General features: G+C 60.1%; 3 protein-coding genes across 5 annotated transcripts in view; 1 reads left to right on the top strand and 2 right to left on the bottom strand.

Moving 5' to 3' along the window:
• The first annotated feature begins 16 nt into the window (after positions 1-16).
• On the top strand, positions 17-20,729 carry BOP1 (BOP1 ribosomal biogenesis factor). Of its 2 annotated transcripts, XM_087825550.1 has the most exons (16): positions 17-94; positions 1,654-1,845; positions 7,626-7,715; positions 17,858-18,012; positions 18,101-18,218; positions 18,295-18,396; positions 18,461-18,673; positions 18,755-18,916; positions 18,998-19,078; positions 19,147-19,216; positions 19,296-19,428; positions 19,509-19,689; positions 19,764-20,052; positions 20,159-20,243; positions 20,322-20,429; positions 20,509-20,729. In XM_087825550.1, exons 1-16 carry the CDS (start codon positions 17-19, stop codon positions 20,660-20,662), a joined length of 2,211 nt encoding a protein of 736 aa, XP_087681676.1. In that variant the 3' UTR covers positions 20,663-20,729. The 2 variants fall into 2 exon arrangements, with proteins under 2 accessions (XP_087681676.1, XP_087681677.1); XM_087825551.1 differs by lacking the exon at positions 18,461-18,673.
• SCX (scleraxis bHLH transcription factor) lies at positions 13,891-16,320 on the bottom strand. The gene is made up of 2 exons (XM_016216561.2): positions 15,665-16,320; positions 13,891-14,775 (listed from the first exon to the last, which is right to left on the bottom strand). The coding sequence occupies exons 1-2, from the start codon at positions 16,217-16,219 to the stop codon at positions 14,737-14,739; spliced, it is 594 nt and encodes a 197-aa protein (XP_016072047.2). The 5' UTR covers positions 16,220-16,320; the 3' UTR covers positions 13,891-14,736.
• A 143-nt stretch (positions 20,730-20,872) lies between the features above and the next one.
• MROH1 (maestro heat like repeat family member 1) overlaps positions 20,873-23,431 on the bottom strand; it is a 67,653-nt gene continuing 65,094 nt past the window's right edge. For both annotated transcript variants that reach the window (XM_087825553.1, XM_087825552.1), the window contains 7 exons: positions 23,019-23,165; positions 22,645-22,833; positions 22,055-22,210; positions 21,846-21,980; positions 21,661-21,763; positions 21,522-21,587; positions 20,873-21,105 (listed from right to left, as the gene is read on the bottom strand). In XM_087825553.1, coding sequence (XP_087681679.1) covers positions 21,020-21,105; positions 21,522-21,587; positions 21,661-21,763; positions 21,846-21,980; positions 22,055-22,210; positions 22,645-22,833; positions 23,019-23,165 — 882 coding nt within the window. In that variant the 3' untranslated portion in view covers positions 20,873-21,019. The remainder of the gene's footprint in view (positions 21,106-21,521; positions 21,588-21,660; positions 21,764-21,845; positions 21,981-22,054; positions 22,211-22,644; positions 22,834-23,018; positions 23,166-23,431) is intronic.

Here is a 23,431-nt window from a genome sequence, read left to right as displayed (position 1 = left end):
GGACCCGCTGGGGAGAATGGCGAGCGCGCGGAGCTCGGGGTGCGCGGTGGCGGCGGGAGCGCGGCCCGGGAAGCGGCTGCCGGAGCCGGAGGAGGTGACAGCGGGCTGCGCGGGACGGGAGCGGTCAGCGGGGCTGGGTCCGCGGCACCGGTCCCACGTGGTGGCTGGGGCGCGGGGCTGAGCTACGTGTGCGGCCGCGGGCCCACGCGAGCTGGCCCAGCGTGTGGCGAGCCTAGGAAAGTGAACAGGAGTCGGTTTCCTGTCCTCTGCTGAAGGCGGCCCTGGGGGGCGTCCTAGGCAGAGAGCACGTCTCGCGCGAACGGGTCTGGAGTGGGAGGCGAGGGGACGGGTCTGTGGGGGGGCAGAATGTCAGAGCAGCAGAGAAGTGGGAACGGGACGCAGCCCCCTGTGCAGCAGCCTCTCAAACCCTTTGCATTATGCCTCCTACCATTCAAAAGACTTTAGCTCACACCTGCGGTAAGTACTTATATACTTATACGTCACATGTGTTAGATCTGTTGTAAAAATAAAAGAGGCTGTGAGAATAAGGAAGCGTGAATAGAATCCAATGCCTGCCGCAATGGACACATCGTTTTAACTGGACTTGTGGGCACTAACGCTGTCCATCTGACCCTTGAGAGAGTATATGTCAGAATTGCTTCTATGAAAACAGAGTTGAGTGCTGTGGAATAAATGCAGACTGTTCAGTTAGGTGAGAGACTTGTAAATATTGAGAAACAGTGAAATCTAGGATTCTGCACTTAGATGCTTCTTAAATGTCTGCAAGTTCTTGTTCCATTTTTTTAAAAAGAGGAATCTGTTTTCTTTAAAAAAATTTTAAATTGATTTTTTAGAGAAGAAGGGAGGGAGCAAGAGAGAAACAGTGAGACACATCGATTGGCTGCCTCTTGTATGTGCCCTGACCCAGGACCAAACCCACAACCCAGGCATGTGCCCTGACTGGGAATCGAACCCCCCACCACTTTTCAGTGCACCGGATGAAGCTTAAACCAACTGAGCCACACAGGCCAGGGCCCTTGTTCCACTTTAAAGGCAGTGACAGGGCTGCTCACTGTGCATTGTGTCTGTAGAGTTAAGGATGAGATGGGGTCTTCTCGGAAAGGACGGGTCTTGCTCCATGGGGGGTTGAACGGGTAATCTTGTTTTTAAGTCAAGCTTCATTTTTGTCATTCTTCAACCAAACTTTGCACCCACTGCCTGTCCCAACCTGGTTGGGTACAGAGGCTATTCAAGTGAGAAAAGCCCCTTAGGAGTTCTGGTCCTTTGCTGGCCCCAGTCCTTACCCTAGTGCCCTCAAAGCTCTGGGGCCTCAGATGCCAGGGTGGGTGTGGCAGGTAGAGAGCGGATGGGAACTGAGCTCTAAGAAGGGGACATTGTTTTTCAAAGTCTTTTCCATGTCAGATCCTGGGACTTAACTGTCCCTTCCAAGGGCAGGTAGTCATGGTGTTGGAGGAGGTGGACAGTAAGGAAGACCTGGGTAGGTGGCTGGTTGTAGTGGAAGTGGAGGCTTGTGACCTGAGGGCTGTGACTTGTGGCCTTGGAGGCCGGCCACAGAGAGCTGCAGGTCAGCATGCAGCCTAGTGGGCAGGCTGTGGGGTCTGCCATCATTCATTAACACTGTGCTTCTTGCAGCCCTCTCTGCTTTGGGCCCCTGCTCCCAGCCTTAGGGATGACAGCGATTCTGGCCTCTCTGACAGCAAGGAGAGTATATTCTCAGGCCTGGAAGATTCCGGCAGTGACAGCAGTGAGGACTCCACTGAGGGACATGATGGGGCCAGCAGTGGTGAGGGCCACGTCAGTACAGAGAAGATCACCGGGCAGCAGGTGGGTGACCCAGGATTCCTCATTGGGCTCCCCTGTCTCAATAAAATTAGCCAGGAAAGAAAACACCCGCCAGACCTTGGGTTCTCTGGGGTGGGGCTGTCCCTGCACTGCTTTCTCCAAGTTTCCTTAGGAACCCCCAGGCCCTTGTCCCTCCTTTGATGCACCTGGAACACATCTGGGACTCGGTGGAACACTTGTTTGAAGCTGGGGTGCTCTCCAGGGCACTCAGCCCATTTTGCTCAACTCAGTCATAGGCTGGGTTTCATAGGGGAAATCCCGAGGTGAGGATTCAAAGCCAAGGGACACAGGAGAGAGCCAGTCTACCCCACTTGACCCCAGGGGCCACCTGTTCTGTGATGATGGGGAAGGCTGCACCCTGCTCTTGTCTGAAGTTAGAAAAGGGAAAGAAAAGCTTAATTCAACTGAAATATAACATTTGTTAGTTGGAATGTTCTAGAAACAAGTTTATAACTATTTATACTGGCCCTGTGTTCTAGAAGTGAAGACCTTGGCTTGTACAAAGAAGTCTGCTCCCATAATGGAAACCAGAAAGCCTTGCTGGTTTGATTTGTTTCCTTAGGAAGAAAATCTAAAACCAGACTTAAACCTCCACTGTTCAGGCTTTAACTGCAGTGCTGGGCTCACAGAGGAGATGGTACCATCATTCTGTTGACCCTGGTGTGTAGGACTGTGGGAAACTGTTCCTCCTCTTCTTTTTAACTTCTTAAAATTACAAAAGATAGCCTCCTTGACAAAAAAGTGAATAGATCTTCCATCGGCAGTGTTCAACAAAGGGGAAGTTCCCACTAATTGCCCTTTTTCCAGTGGAAGCCACAATAGTTCAAGCATATTCCCACCTTAGAAATTAAGGCCTGCACATTAGTGTTTAAGTTTTCATCCTCTCCTGTCCTCACTCAGGCATGTTTCCCATGCTTTTCAGAGAGTGGAGGGAGACATCCATGTGAGAGGCACATCGACAGGTTGCCTCCCTCATGGGCCCCGACTGGGACCAGGGATGGAGCCTACAACCGAGCCCTTGGTCGGAGTAGAGCCTGGGCCCCTCAGTCCGCAGGCCAGTGCTCTAGCCACTGAACCAAATGGGCTATGGCTAAATTTTTATCCTTTCTTATAAACAAGATATTTATAATAATTTCTAAAATTCAAGTTTTTTTAATGAAAAGAATTTTTAATTTAAACTTTTCTAAAGTAGGTAATGTGTGCAGGTGTCCCCAGAGGCTGTCCAGTGGAAGGGGTGCTGGCTCCGGGTGTGCCCACTCTGTTCTCTCTGAGCCACCGGACATGGACTCGTGCACCTGGCTTCTTGCTCAGGTTTCTGCACCCATGTCACTGGCTGCTCTCTGCAGTGCTGCCATCTGGGGTTAGTGGAACTGAGGCTCCAGCCCAGGAGAGGGTACCTGCCCCACCTTCTCCAGAGGGCAAGGTGACATCTGAGCCTTCAGTCTCAGGAAGCTGGATGGGGCTGCCTGGATGGGGGCAGTCCTCAGGGTGAGGGTGCCTGTGGCTCTGCAGCAGCCCAAGCTGTCCCCCATGCACACCCAGGACTGTGGCTCCCCCCAGGCTATGCAGGGGCAGTGTCAGGACTTCACCTGCCTTGGCTCCTGCCAGTGAGATGTCCTTCTGTTTCACTCCCAGGCTCTGAGGGCCATCTCTGTCTCCTGTGGGCTATTCTGGACAGGAGCCCTATAAGTCACGTCTCTGGCTTTTTTGTGCTTTAGCTGAAGGGTACAATCAGCTCCTGTTGGAGGGTTTTCTATTCTAAAGAAATGTCTTCATGACTTTCAGTTTTTTCAGGGCAAGAGAGCAAATTGAAGAGGTTGGGGTGTTCTGAGCTCCTCAGTGGCAAACCCCCCATCACTCTTTTTTTTCTCACCTGTTTCTCAAAAGCTGTCTGTACCCTCCACTTGGATGAGCTGGTTATTCCCCTCCATGTCTACCGTTCATGCTTCTCTTTGGGTGCCTGAGTCCAGTCTCCATCATGTAGCTTTGTGGCTGGGAACTGAGCCAGCAGGCCAGTCACTGCTTCCTGCATGTTTTGTTCTCCCATGTGCTCACATGAGGCATCCACGTGGACCTATGAAAGCCTGTCATAAGCTGCTTCCATGGCCTCTAGTTGGCCTGTTCCTCTCATCCTGGAGCTGATTGAGGGTTGCTTGTCTGCTCGGACCTTCTTACCTTGTTGGGGAGGTCAGGGCCCTCTTAGGGGTTTGCTGGCCCACCTTTACCTGCCAGAGCTGGTGGATTGTCACCTGCCACACCATGGAGGTTTTTTCCCAGAAGTTTTTGCCTCTGGGGGTGGGTCCTCAACACAGAACCCTCTTCCCATTATGATAAGCTCCAGAAACCCATGCCAGCAGGGACATCCACTTCTGCTGCTTTGGCTAAATGTCCAGGCACTTTAATGGAAAGTCTCTAAGGTTCTTTGACACCTGACCATGGCCACAGCCACTGTATGGTCCTTAGGTGAGCTAACTGGAGAGGGAGATGACTTCTGTTGAGAGCAAACAGCCCCACCCCCGCCTTTTCTCCTGCTGCCTCCCTCCCAGGGCCTGGCTCACACCAGGCTGCCCACACCCACCATGCCAGCAGCTTTCTGCTGACTCCTCTGCTGTGTGTTCCCGGCTGCCACTTAGCACTGTCGCTGTTTCCTCCACATTTCACCAGCCAGAGTGTCCCTTATAACTTTCCTACCAAGGATGGGGCAGCCCCCCCCAGCGACCACTCTGCCATGCTGTCAGGCATCCTCAGCCTCCTGCATACTTTGGGCTCTAGCTCACTGCTGAGGGGAAGGTGTGGTTGTCTCTGACTGTTCTTTTGAATCCCTTTTCCTAGAATTCCCTTTTCCCCTAAAACTCAGTTTACTGCCCGGCCTCAGGTTCCTTTTCTCTTCCTGTGTGGAAACAGCCATGTGTTTACCTGTTAGCCCATGTCCTCCCCGAGTGTGGGGTTGGGGAGACACAGGTCATCCTGACAGTAGATTTCTGAGCTCTCACTTGGCCGTCAGCTGGAGGAGCTCACTGAGGAAGAGCGAGGCATACTTGGGCTACACATGGGTGAGTGAGCACAGACAGCCTCGCAGGGCAGTGTCGGTGCTGGCCACTCCCCCACCTCTCCTCCCCCCACAGTGGACCCAGATCTGTTGCTGTGCTGAGTGTAGTTGGGTGGGGACTCGCTGCTCTGCTGCAGTGACCTCCTCGCCGCGTCCGCTCTGCCCCAGCATCCGTCCTGTCTCAGCCCCTCAGGGCTAACAGCCCTGTCCCGGTCCTTTGCCACCCTGTTTACCTGAGTCCCTGTCTACCAGGCCAGTCACGCAGTGTCCTGGCCACACTCTCCAGCCCTGCCCTTCACACTCTTAACAGCATGTCAGTGTCTTTGAGCCTGCTGCTGGGAGCCCTGTGCCAGCTGGCTGTACCTGGGTCACTGAAGGTGGCCACACTCACCTCCATGTCTCCCATGTCCGCCTCCGTGCTCTCCTTGGCTCTCCACTGACCACCCACACCTGTCCTGTTTCTGCCCTGGGGCTTAGCTGCTGGTTTTAGCCCCCCCCACTCCCCCCCCCCGGGCTTCCCCCCAGACCCCCCAACAGCACTGTGGTGTTCAGCAGGCCTTTCCTATCTCACAGCAGAGATGCCATGGTGCCCTTGTGCCTGCTCTTGGTTCCACATGTTGAGTGGACTTGTGCCTAAAGCCATTTCTTCCCTTTTCTGCTCGTTTAGATCCACTTCTACTTGTTGTGTTGGGTTTGGTTCTTTCTGTTTATATGGGGTCTTTTTCTATTTTGTTTTCTTAATCTTTTGTGAAAAAGTTCCCATTTTCATTAGTTTCCATGCCACAATCAAGAGACCTAGTAATATTTTAGCCCAATGTGTAGTATTGTCCAGATAATTTAAGGAGTCCTGCCTGTGCTGTCTGTACAGAGCTCACTGTAGACCCTGGGAGTGGTGCGTGGGGACTCCACCATATTGGGCTGCTCCACCCACAGCCCCTCCTCAGTCCCTGGGTTGGGGCAATTGCCTACAGAACCCCGCTTCCCTTGGGGCCTGCCTGTGGCCCCTGAGCAGCCCACATGGGCAGGTTCAGGGGGGCAGTGCCAGGTAGTGCTTGAACCCATCTTGGGCCATGTAGATTTGGCACCCCCACCACTCTGTGTGTGTGCCTGAGGAACCAGGGTTTTGGATGCTGGCAGCCGGGATGCGGTGGTGAGCAGGGACCTTCATTTCTGAGCTGGCACCCTTTTCTGTTTTATTCCTTAGTGGTCTTGTTTCTTAACTATAAATGTTTTTTAAATGCACTGCCCCCTGGCGGCTGCCGGCTGCCCTGCAGCGTCAGGTTTGGAGGAGGATGTGATGCCCCAGGAGGGCTGTGCAACTGAGTGTTGTGGGATTCACTGTGCTGCATGCAGTACAGGGGAAGTGTCTGTTGTCTCCTGCCAACATCCCCTGACCACACCTGTGGTACAGATGGTGTGGGACACGGGGGTTTGGCACCTGGAGGAACATCGGGCAGGATGGCACTGTGGGCAGCCATGAGCAGTGGCTCATAGGGTGCTTGTTGAGATTCACAGACAGGCTGGCCCAGGACCTGGAGCATGTGTGCCTGCTGGTGGCTTTGTGGGCAAGGACGGCAGAGAGCTTTGGGCCCTGGGCAGAGGCAGGAGCTTGGTGCTTGCCCTCTGTTTTCCGCACCCAGGCTCCAGGCCTTGCTGACCTGCAGTACTGGGAGCAGGGGCAGGAGAGACATGCAAACCAAATCCTGCCTTGTTCCTGGCCTGGAAAAAAACTTAGTCTTCCACCTTCCTCACACTGAGGGGAAAAACAGGCAAGAGGAAGAGCTGCCTCGCAGGCCTTTGGCTCCTGCCCGGGTGGGGGCGGGGGCAGGGGAGTGGGCTCTGGGCTGGTTGGCGGTACTGTGCTTAGGGGTTTCTGCTCCTGAGCACTTTACTGCCCCCAGGGGTGAGTAGTGGGCTGTTTTCCCCATCACCCTGGTTCCGGTGCACCCGATCCCCCCACCCTGTGACTGGAATCTGTTTTCCAGGTTGAGGTGTGAATGCTCAGCGACACCCACTCACTGACCTGGTGGATGGGGTCAGCCTGGGGCCAGGGATGTGGTGGGTGGGGTGAGGTTCCTGGGGGCCGAGTCCCCAGCATTCTGAGCATCCGGGTTCCTCTTGGCTTGCTGGGCTAGATGTGACTTTCAGCTAGGCCTCAGGGCGAGGGTCTTGCCCTAGTAGTGGACCAGCTGTGAAGGTGGCTGGCAGTGAATGCCACACACTTTCCTCAGGTGGGACTCCCCAGCTCTCACTTTGTCCCCCAGGCTGGCAGTGGGCCAGGCGGGGCTGGTTGTGGGGTTGTTGGGCCAGGATCCCTGCAGCCACTTTTCTTGTTAAGGGACATAGGACGGCTTGTGGCTTGTTGCTCACTACCCCTTTTCCAGTCTGTCACCAGCTGTCGTCCGCTCCCTGGGGTGGTCCTCTTCTGGAGCTTGGATATCGTGATGGGTTTGGCCCTTGACAGAGGACCTGGGCTGGGGCTGGGCCCACCCCTCTCCCTGAGAGACCCACTTAGACCTGGGTATCCCTAGTGTTGTCCTGAGGCCTGGGGCCAATTTGGAACTTCTCAGAGATTGGAGCGGTGGGAACCTTGGCCTTAGTCAGGAGGAGGGACAGTTTGTCCTTCTTGCCCCCCCAACCAGGAGAGGCCTGGGATCTACCCAGTCAGAGGGCTCTGGTGTCTTGACTTAAGCACTTTCTCTGTCCTCCACAGGCTGTCAGGACCCCGTCCTCCCCCCCAGGGATGGAGGCGGCGAGAGCACGGGGCAGCGATGAGTACGCAGAAGACAGTTCTGACGAGGAGGTAGGGTGGGCTCTGCCTGGGGCAGAGGGGAGAAAGCCCTTGGTGGGGCCTGAATGGGTGTCCTGGCCCTGGGCTCCACTCCTGGTCTGGAAGAGTGATTTTGGGGTCTGAGAATCATGACTGCAGGAGTGTGTGTGTTATCGCCAGGGAAGGCTTAGGGTTGTGGTGCAGTAGCCCATGCCCACGTCTTGGCCCTATGGGGGGCTGGCATCCTGGGATCCCCATGTACTCTGTGGAGGCTGTGCTCACACTCTGGGTGGGCTTTCCCCACACCAGCCAGCCTTGTGACAGACCTGGATGCCATCCCTGCTGGGCACGGGAGACAGCAGCACTGTCAGCTTCCTGCAGAAGACCCAACAGCCCGGGTGCTCTGCCCCTTACCTGTCCAGTTTCTTCGAGGCATAGGCCAATCGAGGCCCCTGAATCTGGTTGTCTCCCTCATGTTCGTGGTTTGAAGGGGAAAGCAGGGACAGTGTGATGTTGGCCCAGGGGTGCTCAGTCTGGGGTCCAGAGGTCCTGATGGGTGGGTGGGTGGACGCTATATCTCAGTTGCCTGCTGATTCGGGAGGGCTGAGAGCTGAAGAGCTCTGAGCCCCAAGGTGGCTGTGGTACTTGGCCACCTGTCCCCTCCCTGGTGTCTCTGAGTCAGGTGTGGCCTAGAGGCTGAGGGACCGCGTCCTTGGCCTCAGGAGTGCTTCCTGCCTTCTGTCAGGGCAGCCGGGCCTGGGGAGGGCGGCCCCCCCACTTGCTTCCACCCCCATCCTAGGCTCTGCTGGCAGCGGCTGCAGGAGCCTTGGCTGTTCGCCCGATCCGGTCTCTGTGCGTTCAGAGAACAGAGACAAAACAAAATAAATTGGTTTCCTGGCCGGAGCAGCGGGCGCACTCGGTGAAGGGGGGCTGTGCAGTACGGCTCCCTGCCTGTCTCCCCCTCCCAAGGGCTCTGGCTGTCGGCAGCCACATCCTGTCGGCTACTTTTTTATATTTGGTATTTTGAGAAATCGATGATGATTGTAAATGGAGTGCAGGCTGGGGGAGGGGCCTTCCACCTGGGGGAGGGGGTGCTCCTGTCCCGGAGTCACTGCGGGGGCTGTGGGCGCTTCCTCGAGATGAGTATCCCATATGTCGGCTGAGTGACAGAAGGGAGCCGCTGTGCTGCCCGCCCCTCTGCTTCCAGTGGTGACTGGAGGGGGCGGCAGAGCCCAGCTTTCAGGAGCCCTGGCAGATGCCCCCATCCAGAAATGTGTGCCCCTTGGGTGCTTGCTGGGCCCATGTCTCCCACCCTGAGGTTGTGGCTGTGTCTCTAGCATCTGAGCAAAGTTCAGTGGGCTTTGTGGAAGAGGCCAAGGAGGCTGGAGCACATGTGGTATGGTGACTGCGAGGGTTGGGGTGCAGAGCCTGGCACTCCCTGTGGCTGTGCCTGGTTGGTTGGTGCCTGCGAGGCTAGGATCTGTGAACACCACTCGAGTCAGGGCAGTTTCTGCTCCCAGCAGTGTCTTTGGAGATAGGCAGTAGTGCCAGGGTCCCACTCAGCAGTGAGCAGGGGTCCTGATGGGTGTGTGCTCCTGGGAGAGAGGACCTCCATGCCTGTCCCTTGGGCCTGCCCTACCCACTCCCTGGGTCTAGATCTGAGCCCTGGGCTGGGGGGCTGAGGGACGCCTGGGCTTCTGGGCCCTCTGGCTGTGGCCCCTGCTGGGCCTAGCTTTGAGGACCCTCCACCGGGACACTTCTGGTGTGGTGCCCTCCACCTTCCTGGGAGGCCTGAGCCCTGCGTAGTGCTCGCACCCCCTATCCTTTTCCCCAGGCTCACGTCCCAGCCTGCTCTGGGCAAAGCCCCTGATGTGCTGCTGCTCTTGGCAGGGTCCTGGCCTTGTGGGAGGAGCCTGTGAGCTTCCTCCGCCCTGCCCCCACATGTCCACCTCACCCCTCTCCAGGGCACCCCCCCCCACAGACGTGATCTCATCCAGCCGCCAAGACCTAGGAGGCGGGGGAGAGGGCTGGGGAGGGGGCTGGCGGCCTTTACCGCAGCTGCCCATCTTTTTTGTTTCAAGCAGCTGGAGAAACTGAGGACCACAATGGGTGGAGGAGGAGCCTCCCCGCAGGCCTGTGGTTGTGTGTCTAAGGCGAGGGGTTCAGGGCCGCTGTGAACTCTGGCCAAAGAGTATGGGAGGACCCTGGGCCCACACCCTCTTGTAGGCTGTAGCACTGACCGGCTCTTTGGCCCCCCTTGGCTTCGAGGTAACCCGGATCCCTCAGGGACAGCTGGGCCTGTCTGCATCCAGAACCCACGATCCCCTCTGCTCTCTCGCCAAACGCCGTTAATGGCTTCTCTGAGCTACTGAACCGGCAGCTGCCTCCAGTGCTGGCGGCCTCCTGCTCCTCCCAGGGCGCCCACCCCGCCTGGCTGCGTGCACTCAGAGCGCTTGCGTCGTTGCTGGCAGCCAGAGCCTGTCGGCTCAGGTTTCTGAGCTGTTTGTGGGACGCCCGGCGGGCGCTGAGCCTGCTAGTGTCTCAGCCTCGCAGACCGACCGCCCCACGCCCCGGCCTCCCTGGCGGCCTTCCACCCCTACAGCCAGCCTCCGAATGGGGCCACTGGCCAGGACCTGGGTCTGGTCTCTGCCTCTCCTGGGAGGGCTACTGGCCTGCACTGCTGACCCACAGCCTTGTAGGTGGAGGGAGGGCTACGTGGGCGTAATGGTTGTGACCATAGGGTGCCCCCTGGTACCTTTGCCTGGCCTCAGCTTTGAGCGAGGCCACGGTGCTTGGGTGGGGCCCCTGCTCTGTGTTGGCTGGTGCTTCCCAGTTGCCACTCTGGTTGAAGAGAAGATTCCCTGGGGTGGGGGGCAGGGTAGGATAGGGGTGAGTGAGAAGGGAGCAGGGGTGGATGTCCTTGCCCCTTAGGAGGTATACAGTGAGCATCCTGGGATCCAGCAGGGTCTTGGGGCCTGGGGGGGCTGGCAGCAGCTGGCAGGTGAAGGTGGGCTTCAGAGCCCCAGCCTGCCACATCCCTGCTGGGAGCCACTTTCCGTGGTGGGAGGATGCTGGGAAGGGGCCTCCTGTGAGAGGAGTGTTTGCCCTTGGGCTGGAGGTGTGGTGCTGGGAGGCAAGCTCTGTGGGGAAGGTTGGGCAGGGATGCTGGAGCAGCTCTGGGTGGCTGAGGGTGAGGGAAGGAGGTGAGGGCTGGTGTACAGTTCCCAGGACCAGGCCCAATTTGAGCTCTGTCTCTGAATAGTGTGGCTTAGAACAGGCCTTTGCCACGCAGTAAGGGGCCCCAAGCCTGCACCCACCTGGGAACATGCACTGCACCCTGGTCAGCCCCACAAGAGGGACAAGTGGTTTGGGTCTCAGGTGTCTGAGGACCTGGGAATAGAGGTGGTCTCCGTGCCTTCTCCCCATCCTGTGGACCCCATGGGGGCAGACTTGCTTCCCTAACAGCCAGGCAGGTGCTGGTAGGGGCTGTGCAGTGAGCTTGGATGGGCCCTGTGCCTACAAGTGTCTGACAGTTCAGGTGCAGGACCAGCCAGCATGGCTTTTGTGAGGGATGGACAGATGGAATTTGGGGTGTCTGGGCTGGTCTCAAAGAGTTGCCCTGCTACCTGAGTCCAAAAATAATGGGGCAGTCTGATGGAGGAGGCCAGGGAAGAGCACTCTGAATTCCCTGCCTGACGCACTGGACCTGGCTGATTACATCCAGTGGGCTCGGTCTCCTTCTGGCCCTCCCACTGCTGGGGTCCCCTCAGCTGGCTTTGGCCTTTGGAGCAGGACCTGGCTTTCTCCTCTTTGGTCTAACAACCAGGACTCATCTGCTAGAACCTTCTGTGGGTTCAGCTGCAGCAGGTGAGCTGGGGCACTGACAGAGATTAGACACCTCGGAGGAGCTGGGAAGGACAGAGATGCAGGAAGGCTGAGGCTTGCTCCAAGACAGGCGGGAGCTTCGTGTAGGGGAGCTGAGCGAACACTGCCGGCATTGTAATCGGAGAGGGGCAAGGGAAAAGAGCGAGCCGGAGCGAGGGCGGCTGACCCCGGGCTCCCGGGGGACAGGTGGAGAGGGAACGAGGAGCGAGTGAAGGATTCCAGAGGTGGGCCGGCTTCCTCCCTCGCAGACAGACAGGGAGGGAGGTGGCAGCGGGCCAGGCTGTACCTGCAGTTCCAATCTGCGGTCCTGACAGCTGCAGCCACTTTGGGGAGGGGGAGGGGCGGGCTCATAGAGCGGAACCGTCGTAGCCGCACAGCCAGTGGCTGCCCTGTCCGGTGAAGTTGGGGTGGGGACCCCACCAGTGTGTCCCACATACTGGTCCTGGGGCAGAGCAGCCCCTGGAGAGCTGGGCCCAGACTGTCTGTGCTCTCAGCCTGGGCTCCCAGCACAGTGCCTGACCTGGAGGGGTTGGCGGTGCTCACCCTTCGAGGTCACATGTGCTTCCTGGCAGCCACAGGTGCTGAGCAGGGTGGGGGCCGGCTGGCCTGTGGGCCCAGGCAGCCTGGTGATGAATCATGTGGTGCCGCCAGCAGCTCGTTCCCCAGGCCAGGGACAGGGAGCTGACAGCCGAGGCCGATCGGAGTGTTTCCAGCCCAGCTTGGCCTACAGAGGCGGCTGCTGGCCCCAGTGTGGGCTGGCCCCTCCTTTCCAGATGCCTGTGGGGCACACACACTGAAAGCCCTGGGTCTTTGTCCCTGGGCCAGGCGTGGTAGAGGGAAGGAAGCAGGGCTGTGGTGGGCGGGGAGCACCTGCCACCCCAGCCCAGCAGCCCAGCGGCTGCCGAGTGGACTTGCGTGGGGCCGCCCCAGCCACCCCCAGTCTGGTTTGAATTTCTGGAGCAGTGGAGGGTGACGGAGTGCTCCTCCCCACCCCCTCCCCTCCCCTGCTGGCTGGCGGTCCAGGCCCTCGCTGCCGCCACCGCCGCTGCTACTGGTGCAGCTCAGGGAGCAGCCGGGCCCACTGCCCAGGCCTGAGGCCGGCCAAGCTGCAGCCGCTGTTGGGAGTCGCTGTTAGAGTCACAGGCGCGGCAGTAGAGGGCTTGGCCCGCATGCACCACTGGACCAGCTGGGCCCTGGGGACCATCCCAGAAGCCTGTCTTCCCACTGACTTTCCACCTCCACACATCCTCCCCCTGCACCCTGCCCCAGGCTAGTGTCCCTGTCCCTGACGCCTGCTCCTCTCCAGCCTCCCTGTCTATCCTCCTGCTCCAGGTATCCCTCCCTTTGTATTTCTTTTCTCTGGCTTTACTTTGTGTGCTTCCCTTTCCCCTGTGGCCACTTTGAGACTGTGAGGTGAGTGCCCACTGGTTACCCATCATCTTGGAGGTGGTTCATGAAGGAGGTTTGCACCCCCAGCTCAGGCCCAGGTTTGGAAATGTGAGGCCAGTGGGCCGTGGAGCCTCTCTACAGCCTGCATGGTGCCCAGTGCAGCAAGGAGGTGCCTCGGATACCCCAGGGTAGCTGCCTGCCAAAACTTCTGCCCCAGGGCATGCTCTTGAAATGTCCTGGGGTCCTGATAGGGGAAGGGATGTCTTTTTCAGTCCCTGGTGGTCCTGGCTCCCAAGCAGGCGGGTGGAGGTGGGGGGGCTTCTGACGGAGCTCACCCTCTCCTCCCCTCCGTGGGCCAGCTGTAGGCTCCTTCAGGATTAAGGAGAGGAAATTTGGGGTTGGGTTTCTCTGAATGGGACCTGCCACTATGACTTTTTATCCTGTTCTATTTCTATCATATTGGACACAGCCCCTCTCTAGGCCTTAATGGCTCTGGCTTTGAGAATTTCCTCCAAAATTACACCACCACTTCCTGATTCACAGTTCCCTGGTGCCCATCCATGCAGAGGAGGGGCAGCTCTGGCCCTGCCCTCCTGGGGTGCCCACCTGGGCCTCAACACCTGGCCGCTCCCCTGTGGCCAAAGGGGGCATTTCAATGGGGGCCCTGAGCCTGCACTGAGGGTTGAGAGGTCCTGGGGCTGGCACCTGGCTCTTTTGGCCATTCCCCACACTGGCCAGAAGTCGGGCTGGTTGCCTGCCTGGGTTGGTGGGGGAGGTGGCCGACATAGGGCCTTTCTTCTCTGCTGTGCCCCTGGAGCTCACAGCTGCTGAACTATAATTGTCACCTGCAGGATTTTAATGGTGAGCCAGCTGTGCACAACTCAGGGAAGGGGCCTGAATTGCCCTCCTCATTGGCAGATAGGACTTTTGGAGGAGTTGGGTGGACGTGCTGGTAGATGGCTAGAAGTCCTCCCAGTGTGGACAGTGCTGCAAGGGGCCAAGTGCAGGGCTGGGCAGGGGTGAGGTGCATGCAGGCAGCTGCCTTCTGGCCCATGCCTTCAGGCCGCCCAGGCCTGGAAGCCACTCTTCCAGGCAATGCCCTTCGCTCAGCTTCCCTACACATCCATTTATTGGGGCTCCATGGTCATAGGCTGAAGTGCCAAGGCCCTGAGGTCCGGCATGGAGCCCTGGGCACCATGCAGGTCCTGAGAGTGGGAGCCCCAGGGCTGGCTGCATCCCATCAGCCCTGCCCTCCTCTCCCTTTTGTCCCCCAGGCCACAGTTCCCTGGCAGGAGGTGCCTCACTCTGCCTTGGGTCTGGGAAGGACAACCCTGAGGCCTGGAAGGTGGGGATCTTCCCTGAGGACTGGGGTGCCTCCAGCCCAGGGAGGACAGGGCTGGAAAGAGACAGCCCATATCGGGTGGGCAATGGGCTCAGGATGGATACTGGACGCTTTGAGAGGACAGTGTGCTTCCACTTTTGGAAGATACTGTTTTGTTTTTAATTATACAAAATCCCCAGACTTTATATTATCATATCAAAGACCCAAGATGCTAGCATGTAGTGACCAGAAGAAAACCCAGGTGGGAAGCCAGCGTGAAAAGTTCCAGTGGACCTGGGCAAGTACTGCGGCAAGCTCAGAGTCCTTTTGCCGCCTGCCTGTCCATCGGCCCCACTTGTAGCCAGAGGCGGAGCAGGCCTGGTGGGTGCCCTCATGGGAGGCCTGTGCCCGAGTCAGGTCCATGGGGGCTTTCCGTGGATCGCCCAGTGGCATCAGCCTCTAACTCCGAATCGCCGTCTTTCTGTCACGGTCCTTGCTCTGCAGAGGGGAGGGCAATGTCAGGATCTGGGCAGAGACCCAGTGCCAGCCCGTGCCTCTGGGCTCCCCCATGCCGTCTCAGGTGGCAGGCAAGGGAAGTACCCCCTTTCGAGCTCACCCCGCTTCCCCATGCACTTGGGGAGGAGAATACACACTGCTGCGCAGCCGGAATTGTAAAATTAAATTTCCCAGATGTTCAGGCCCCAGGAGCTCGCGCGTGCTGTCTGGAGAGGAAATGGGGATTGGGAAAAGCCGAGCCGTATTTTCTCCATGCTCACCCTGCTTTTCCGGTGCCACCAAGCACAGCAGGAGCTGTAAATCACAGCGTCCAGCGTCCCACAGCATGGCCCTCACTCCCAGCTCCCAAGTCTCCTGCCAGCCTCCTGCCTTCAGACCCACGGCCACATCTGAGTGGGCAGCCCTGGGGCCAAGCTGGGGCCAGGGGAAGGATGGCAGGTGACCAATAAACCTTAGGCCAGTGGCAGGGACTATAGTCTGGCATACTGGCCTGGAGGGACTTTACATGAATCCCCATCCTGGAGGCAGTGGGTGCTAGAGTTGCTTGAACCAACCGTTGTCTGGCCCCCCAGCTTGTTCCAGGTTGGTGTCTAGCCTGCTTGCCACTCAGGCCCCCACCTGGTCTGGGTGGGCTTCCCTGGTCCCCATAGAACCTGTATTCTGAGGACTCATAGGAGAAGGCCCAGCCCTGCCAGCTCCAGCCTTGTCCTCCCTCCCTGGGACTCTCGCCCTTGGATTACAGGTGCTGCTAGGGGGTTGTTCCTTGGCCCTGCCTCTGCCCAGCAGGTGTGGGCTGTTGGGATGACTTGGAGGTAGGGGTGCCACATCCTCCTCAGGTCCCTGTCCGTGGATGACCCGCGTCCACACTCACCAACTTCCTCTGGTTGCTGAGGCAGAAGGTGCAGATCTGCTTAGGCTGGGCATTCTCTGCGTCGCGGGCGGGGGGCGGCAGGGGCGGCGGGGGGCTGCCAGCCCGCGCTGCATGAAAGAAGGCGGGCCCGGAGTGGCAAGGCTGCCCGTCGCCGCAGGCCTCGCCCACCAGCAGCACATTGCCCAGGTGCGAGATGTAGCTGGAGGCCAGACGCAGCGTCTCGATCTTGGAGAGCTTGCGGTCAGCCGGCTCGGTGGGGATGAGCGTACGAAGAGCCGTGAAGGCGGTGTTCACGCTGTTGGTGCGGTCCCGCTCTCGCGCGTTTGCTGTGTGCCTCTGCCGGGGCTCCCGGCCCGGCCGTCCCCCGGCGCCCGGGCCGCCCCCTGCCCTCCGGCCCCCGGCCCGTCTCCGGGAGCCCTGGAGGCCGCAGCGCGCAGCGTGCACGCGGCAGGGCTTCTCGTCGGAGCCCGAGCTTTCGCTGCCTCGGTCCTCGTCCTCCGACAGCGGGCTCACCTCGGGGTACAAGTAGCGGCCGGGCGGCGCAGAGCGCAGCATGGTGAAGAACAAGGCCAGCGGGCACGCTGTCAGCTCCTCCGCGCGCCGCGCATGCCGCCGGCCCTGGTGGGCGGGCGCCCGGTCCGGTCCGGGGAGGCGCGGGTACGGGCGCCCACGGCGGCGGCTGCGGCACAGCGCGCACGTGTGCGTCCCTGGCTGAAGTGGGGCCGCGGGCCGGGCCTTTATAGTGGTGGCGGCCCCTCCCCCTCGCAGCCCCGCCCTCCTCCCCGCCTCCCAGCCCCTGGAGGCCGCCTGAGCTGGGGCCCTGCGTCCCTCTGCCTTCCCTCGCCACACTGAAGGGGCCCTCGGCATGGCCAGGAGCATCTTGCTGTCTCTGGGGGGGGAGTGGGAGCCCCCTTCTGGGTGGTTCTGGAGCTGTGCTGTGCAGCCCCTCCCCTCCCCCTCATCAGGGGCAGGAGGGTCAAAAGGGATCCGTCATGGGGTCATCCCAGCCTTCTCCTCTGGCATGACCAAGTTAACCCAGCTGCCTAGGCCCTGGGCTCCTAGCCACACCCTGTCTCTCCCTCCCATGTACACTTGGGCCTTCTGCGTAGGGCGGGGAGCAATTGAGGAGCTGGAGTTCAGCCCCAGTCCCTGCAGGCCCCCTCTGCCCAACAGTTACACGTGGGGTCCCCTGGTGGCCCACAGCCTGTTCTGCACCTGCCCCTGTCTGGCATCAGCTGCACCCTCCACGTCTGGCACAAGCTATGCCCTCTGCCTTGAACCCTTCCCCCTTTCCTGGCTCATGCCTACTCCCCTGCTGTGGAGAAGCCACCCCATGTCCCTCCACTTACCCCTGCCACTGCCCCACACCAGGGTCCAGTTCAGAAATGTCCATGTAGACTTGGGGGCCCTGGAGGCTCCCCACCCTGTGCAGAGGAGGAGGAAGGGCACTCCTAGCATTGAGCAGAGCCATATGTGTGTGCTTGCTGGAAGTACTAAAGTCAGCAGGTCTTGAGGCTGGCAGGTGCAGAGGGCAGTGCCCAGGGGATTCTGTCCTGCTGTAAGGGGGGCCTTGGGCTCCCAGCTGGGCTAAGTCTCATCTGGGCCCCTCCCCCTGTGGTTACTGTTGCAGGAAGTGGCCGCCAGGGCAGCAGTCTCTGTGCTGGGCGGAGGGAGGGTGGTGGCTGGCAGGGGCCTCGATCAGGAATGTGTGTCCAGGAATGTGGCTGCTCTGCCTGTTGGGGGTGGGGAGACAGGATGGGGGTAGCTGGGAGGTCCTCAAGTGCCAGTAGGACAGCATGCAATTGCTCCTGCCTCCCCTTGGAGGGGGTTGGCAGGGTCTTCCCTGCCTATGGCTGCCCATTTTTGCTTAAGGTCCTGCCAGGGGAAAGAGCCCACTCGATGAGCTCACCCTTGTCTGTGGCTCCAGAGCCTTGGCCAGGGAATCCAGTGGGGGGGGGGGCGCGGGGTTGGCATCACTTCAGTGGAAAATGTGAGGTGCAGCTCCAGAGCCTCTGTGGACTGAAGGGGGGCATCCTGGCCACCATGCCACGTCACACTCCAGGGCAGGCACATGTCGGGGTGCCTGGTCCTGCCTCGAGGCCCGTCCCCTGGTTCTCACTCTTCCCCCTCATCTGAGGGGCTTGAAGGGGGGTGGGCACGGTGGGTTTGCTGACATGCTGCCTGCTGCCCCAGGATGTACGGAACACGGTGGGCAACGTGCCCCTGCAGTGGTACGATGACTTCCCGCATGTGGGCTACGACCTGGATGGCAGGCGCATCTATAAGCCAGTGCGAACCCCAGATGAGCTGGACCAGTTTTTGGACAAAATGGATGACCCTGATTATTGGTGAGCCTGGAGGGCAGAGCCTAGAGGGGGGCAGGGCTATGGGGCAGGATGGGGGCCGGGAGCTTGGCTCTGATGGGCAGCCTCCCAGGCGCACAGTGCAGGACCGGATGACGGGGCACGATGTGCGACTGACAGATGAGCAGGTGGCCCTGGTGCAGCGGCTGCAGAGGGGCCAGTTTGGGGACATGAGCTTTGACCCGTGTGAGGTAGGTGGCAGTGAATCTCCCTGGGTTCTGGGGCACCTGCAGGGACCTGGCCCACAGCCTGTGCTTGTTTCCCCAGCCTGCTGTGGATTTCTTCAGTGGAGACCTCATGATCCACCCCGTGACCAACCGCCCTGCCGACAAGCGCAGCTTCATCCCGTCCCTGGTGGAGAAGGAGAAGGTGGGTGCCCTCTCCTCCAGGGTGCAGCCCCCACACGTCCTGCCCTGACTGTGTCTATCTGCAGGTCTCTCGCATGGTGCATGCTATCAAGATGGGCTGGATCCAGCCTCGCCGCCCCCGGGACCCTACCCCAAACTTCTATGACCTGTGGGCCCAGGAGGACCCCAGTGCTGTGCTGGGACGTCACAAGATGCATGTGCCTGCCCCCAAGCTGGCCCTGCCTGGCCATGCGGAGTCCTACAACCCACCCCCTGAGTACCTGCCGAGCGAGGAGGAGGTGGGTCTGACTTGGATGGGTCTGGTCCCCGGATCTTGGCCCCAGCTCACACACACCCCCCCCCCCCCCCCGTGTCCACAGTGCCTGGTGTGGCAGCAGCAGGAGCCCAGTGAACGAAAGCTCAGCTTCCTACCACACAAGTTTCCGAGCCTTCGGGCTGTGCCTGCCTATGGACGCTTCATCCATGAGCGCTTTGAACGCTGCCTGGATCTCTACCTGTGCCCACGTCAGCGCAAGATGAGGGTACTCAGGGGGGCGGTATACCTGGGCAGGGGTATGGGGGGGACGGTACAAGGTGACCGACCACATGCTTTCCTGCCCCAGGTAAATGTGGACCCTGAAGACCTCATCCCCAAACTGCCTCGCCCACGAGACCTGCAGCCTTTCCCCACATGCCAGGCCCTGGTAAGCAGGTGGGATGGGCAAGCAGCACACTCCTGGGTGTCCATCTCCTCACTGCCCCTTGTCTGCAGGTCTACAGGGGTCACAGCGATCTCGTCCGCTGCCTGAGCGTCTCCCCAGGGGGCCAGTGGCTGGCTTCAGGTGGGCCTAAATTCAGGGAGCCCCAATGTGGGGGCCTGGGTGGGACAGTGGGTGCTGAGTGTCTATCTGCTGTGTCTAGGCTCAGATGATGGCTCGGTGAGGCTCTGGGAGGTGGCCACTGCCCGCTGCATGAAAACTGTGCCTGTGGGGGGTGTGGTGAAGAGTGTTTCATGGAACCCCCACCCCACCATCTGTCTGGTGGCCGTGGCTGTGTAAGTGCGAGGCTGGGGGTGGGCAGCTGGGGCAGCAGGGGCTGCGGTGTCTGAGGGGCTGTGCTGGCTCTGGTCTGCAGGGAGGATGCAGTACTGCTGCTGAACCCATCCCTCGGGGACCGGCTGGTGGTGGGCAGCACGGACCAGCTGCTGGGTGCCTTCACCCCACCCCAGGAGCCTACCCTGCAGCCTGCCCGCTGGCTGGAAGCCTCAGAGGAGGAGCACCAGAGGGGCTTAAGGCTGCGCATCTGCCATGGCAAGGTGTGGGGCGTGGAGGGTGGGGGGCATGGGAGGGGTGGAGAAAGACCCTGCTCAGCCAATCTCGTCTTCTGCAGCCAGTGACCCAGGTGACCTGGCATGGGCGTGGGGACTACATGGCTGTGGTGCTGGCCACCCAGGGCCATACCCAAGTGCTGATCCATCAGCTGAGCCGCCGCCTCAGCCAGAGCCCCTTCCGCCGCAGTCATGGACAGGTGCAGTGTGTGGCCTTCCACCCTGTCCGTCCCTTTCTGCTGGTGGCCTCCCAGCGCAGTGTCCGCCTGTACCACCTGCTGCGCCAGGAGCTCACCAAGAAGCTGATGCCCAACTGCAAGTGGGTATCCAGCTTGGCCGTACACCCTGCAGGTGAGGGTGACGGGCTAGGTGTACTCTGCAGGTGGGGGCATGAGGGGGGCATACCCTGAGGGTGGCGCCACTGGGCACCAGGTCCCCACCACCACATGTACCCCAGGTGACCACGTCATCTGCGGCAGCTACGACAGCAAGCTGGTATGGTTCGACCTGGACCTTTCCACCAAGCCCTACAGAATGCTGAGGTGAGGCCCCGCCCGCACGTGTGTGGGTGTGGGGGTTGTCATGGGCTGGGCCTGCCCTCAATCAAATCCCTTTCCCAGACACCACAAGAAGGCCCTACGGGCAGTGGCCTTCCACCCCCGGTATCCGCTCTTCGCATCTGGCTCTGACGACGGCAGTGTCATCGTCTGCCACGGGATGGTGTACAAGTGAGTGCTGACACCTGCCTGCCCCCCCCACCCCAGGGGACTGCCCCCATTTGAGCCCCTCCCCTCCCCTCTCCCACAGTGACCTGCTGCAGAACCCACTGCTGGTGCCCGTGAAGGTGCTGAGGGGGCACACACTGACCTGTGACCTGGGCGTGCTGGACGTGGCTTTCCACCCCACCCAGCCGTGGGTCTTCTCCTCAGGGGCTGACGGCACCATCCGCCTCTTCACTTAAGGTGCCTTGCCTGCTCTGGGTTCAGGCAGGTGCCCAGGACCCTCAATAGAGATGTTTCTCTCTCTGACTAGTGGTGTTACCTTGAATTTGGGTTCCTGACTAGCTACCCCCACTACCCTCACTCAGTCTTCCCAGTAGGGAGTGGGGGAGATCAGATGACCTCTCCCATGAGGAAAGGCCAGGGCATTGCACTTTCTTGTCACCTGCTTAGGAGTGAACTGCTTTATTGGAATCAAGGTGGGGGGCACAGACTGCCCTGTGCTGCTTGGTCCCCAGTGTGGGCCAGGGGCAGGAGCTCCTCAGACCGTCTCAGAGGTCCTGGCTGGTGCTGCTTATGGGGGGCATCATGCAGGAGCCTCAGGCGAACTTCACCAGGCGGCCCAGTGTCTCAGCAGCTTTCATGCGCACTGTGGGGGCTGGGTCCTTGAGCAGGAGCTGCAGGGCTGGGGGACAGAGCTGCTGTGGGGCGCCTCCATGGCCCTCCAAGAACTGACTCTGAGCTGGGGTCCCCGCTCAGCCGTGCTAGGACTCGTCCCACCCCCTTCCTGGCACAGGACCCCATGGAGCACGCCTACCATCCTCCTAAGACAGGCCTCTGCTGGGAGGGCTCAGGAGCCAACGGAAAGATAGTTTTTCCTTTTTTAGTGTTTTTTAAGCTCTTTTGGAACAGTTAGGAAGTTTCCGTGAATTACTAGAGACGATGAGGTCACCAGTGACAGGGAAAAAATCTTGAAATCCAGGAAAATCACTTAGTCCCCCCTGGTGCCCACAGGGTCAGTGGGAGCCATGTGCAGCTGGACAGGTGGGGGTGGTGGGGGCTTCTGGGCCCCTGACCTCATAGGGGGTGGAGGCTGCTCACCAGCAATGAGCTGCTCCAGGTCCACCTGTGACCGATGCTGGGGCTCCACATGCAGCACCAGGAACCCTGCGGGCACGGGTTGGGGTCAGGGTGAATGAGGGTCAGGCCTCAGTGGAGGGGCGGCAAGGAGGGCACTCACCTGTGAGCATGGGGGCAGCAGCACGGATGTCCTCCCAGTTGCTCTTGAAGTAGAACAGGCTGGTGCTCACCAGGCGGCCCAGCAGGTCCGGGAAGTGGCACATCTGCAGAGGCCATCAGCCAGTCAGGAGCACCCCATGAGGGCCACACCCATGCCCCTGCCCCTGCCCCGCCCATACCCCTCACCAGGTGCCTGCATGCTGTGTTGAGGAACTCCCCAAAGTGCAAGCCACGGCCCTCCTGCAGGTGCTTCTGGAAGACAGCTGCCAGCTCCTCACACTCCAGGTTGGGGCCGCACATGCGCAGGGCAAACCTGCAGGCCTGCAGTGTGACACTCAGTTCCCATGCCAAGTCTGAGCTCCGCCTGGCTCACCCATCCCCCACTGGCTACTCACACCAGCCACAGGGGCCTGGGGGTCCCGCAGGTGCAGTAGCAGGGGCACCAGCCCACTGACAACCTGCTCCAGGAAGACATCCTCGCAGTCCCCATGACAGGCCTTGTTGAGGTGCCCAAAGAGGCGGATGGACACAGAGCGGAACTCCATCTTCTCCTGGGGGGCACACAGGCATCACCCCACAGGATGCTCCCAGCCTTGCACAACCACTAGCCCTAGGCCCTTTCCCTATGCATCCTTGTCCCCGTGCTATGGACACTGCCCCACCTGCCACGGGCCTGACTGGCAGGGCACCTGAAGCAGTGAAGATGCTGGTGGGACAAGACCCGGGGGTGGGGAGGCCAATGCCAAGAATGCACTGTGAGCTACCCCAGGCCAAATCCACACTCTGGAGGACCTTGGTCCTGAGGAGGAAGCAAAAGTGTCAAGGCACAGCTGCTGAGACCCCAGGAGCAAGGGCTGAGGCTCAGAGAAGAGGCAGGAGGGCCAGGCAGCAGGTGCCAGGCTAGCCTGGCTGGGAGTGGGTGTACAACACCCCCCTCACCTCACCCCACCCCACCCCACCCCACCCCTGTCCCTGCCCAGCCTACACTGTCAAAGAAAGGTCGGATACGGATGGCTGTGTGCAGCAGCACTGGGCGCAGGTCCCCAGGTTCCACCAGGCCCAGCAGCTTCGCCAGGCCCGCCATGGCCTCCAGGGCCACCAGGCTGTGTGGGTCATCCCCGTCGTCCAGCCCACTGATCATGGCTGTTAGAAGCTGGGGGCCGTGAGTCTGCACCTGGGGACACCCTGCACTCAGCTGTGTCCCCAGGTCACCAAGCCCTGGTGCCTGTTCTTTCACAGAATGACCTAGCCCCCCACCCTGTAAGCTTGCCATGCACATCCCTGCCCCCCTACACCTGCCTGTGGGTCCCACCACAGTCCTACTGTCCATCTCGGCTCCAGAGGGGCTGGCTGGCTCACCTTATCTGGGGAGCCAGAGGTGATGTTAGCCAGACCACGGAGCACCAGCCGCCGCACACTGGCACACGGGTCCTTCTGCCGGGCTGCCAGGTTGTCCAGCAGCGACTCCAGGAGCATCAGGTCATTCACCACATTGCTGTTGAGCAGCTGGAGGCAGAGGTGCTGTGACCTCCTGCTCCCCCAGGGGCTCACACCACACCAGCCTGGCCTCCCTCAGGGCTGCACCAGCTACCCGACAGCTCCTCCCAGGCCACTGTGAGGTGGATGCTGCAAAAGTCAGCTGAGGGCCAGGCTATGCTCAAGCCACCCCTCATCATCTTCCCCAACCTGGCCCCAGCCCCAGCTCTTGTGGCATGGCCCTGGGCACGTCTTCAGCATTGTTAGTGCTTTGGTCCAGCTGAGGCTTCTACTGG

The sequence above is a fragment of the Miniopterus natalensis genome, chromosome 16, assembly GCF_054644295.1.
Source record: "Miniopterus natalensis isolate mMinNat1 chromosome 16, mMinNat1.hap1, whole genome shotgun sequence".
NCBI classification, from domain to species: Eukaryota; Metazoa; Chordata; class Mammalia; order Chiroptera; family Miniopteridae; genus Miniopterus; species Miniopterus natalensis.
This window is presented reverse-complemented; position numbering and strand designations above follow the sequence as displayed.

Bases quoted from the DNA above. Each gene is read 5' to 3' on its own strand.
- BOP1 (XM_087825550.1), top strand. From the start codon at position 17: ATGGCGAGCGCGCGGAGCTCGGGGTGCGCGGTGGCGGCGGGAGCGCGG. The intron at 18,674-18,754 runs GTGGGTCTGACT...CCGTGTCCACAG, and splicing joins ACCTGCCGAGCGAGGAGGAG to TGCCTGGTGTGGCAGCAGCA. The intron at 19,079-19,146 runs GTAAGCAGGTGG...CCTTGTCTGCAG, and splicing joins TCCCCACATGCCAGGCCCTG to GTCTACAGGGGTCACAGCGA.
- SCX (XM_016216561.2), bottom strand. From the start codon at position 16,219: ATGCTGCGCTCTGCGCCGCCCGGCCGCTACTTGTACCCCGAGGTGAGC. The intron at 14,776-15,664 runs GTGAGTGTGGAC...TCCCCTCTGCAG, and splicing joins TCAGCAACCAGAGGAAGTTG to AGCAAGGACCGTGACAGAAA.